We start from the raw sequence: 558 nt of genomic DNA on the forward strand, positions 1-558 counted from the left end.
CGGTCGGGGCTGAGCCGCTGCCCTCTCCCCGGACCTCTCCACCTCCCCAGGTGTTTGCTGCCTGGTCCTGGCCGCCCTGAGCCTGTGGCCCGATAGAGCTGCTGCCCCGGGGCCGCCGCCCGCCCCGCCGCGGGCCTCCCCGGACCCTCGCGCTGAGCTGGACAGCGCCGTCCTCCTGACCCGCTCCCTCCTGGCGGACACTCGGCAGCTGGCCGCACAGCTGGTAGGACAGCCTGCAGGGGACGGGCAGGGGCCAGGACCGAGACCCGGAGGGCTTCTGGGCTACCAGGGTGGCCGAGACAGGGGGGAAAGGGGGTCAGGGGCGTGTGGTGGGGGAGGAAGGACCCCCTGGAGCTGGTCTGGGTCCCTCTCACGGCCTCTTTTCCCCCCAAGAGAGACAAATTCCCAGCTGACGGAGACCACAGCCTGGATTCGCTCCCCACCTTGGCCATGAGTGCGGGGGCGCTGGGAGCGCTGCAGGTAAGGGCGGGAGTGGGCCAGTGAAGCGGGTGCAGGGGGTTGGGGGCTGGTGTGGGCGCTTGCCAGGCGCTCCTTGAC

At 71.7% G+C, this 558-nt stretch overlaps 1 protein-coding gene across 1 annotated transcript in view; it reads left to right on the forward strand.

Annotated features, from left to right (window-relative positions):
- The window catches only part of IL11 (interleukin 11), a 3247-nt gene that overhangs the window by 1217 nt on the left and 1472 nt on the right, over positions 1-558 (forward strand). The window contains exons 2-3 of the mRNA XM_010848694.1: positions 51-223; positions 394-480. Of these exons, the coding sequence (XP_010846996.1) occupies positions 51-223; positions 394-480 (260 nt within the window). The remainder of the gene's footprint in view (positions 1-50; positions 224-393; positions 481-558) is intronic.

This window comes from Bison bison, unplaced genomic scaffold (assembly GCF_000754665.1).
Source record: "Bison bison bison isolate TAMUID 2011002044 unplaced genomic scaffold, Bison_UMD1.0 scf7180017850463, whole genome shotgun sequence".
In the NCBI taxonomy this organism is placed as follows: Eukaryota; Metazoa; Chordata; class Mammalia; order Artiodactyla; family Bovidae; genus Bison; species Bison bison.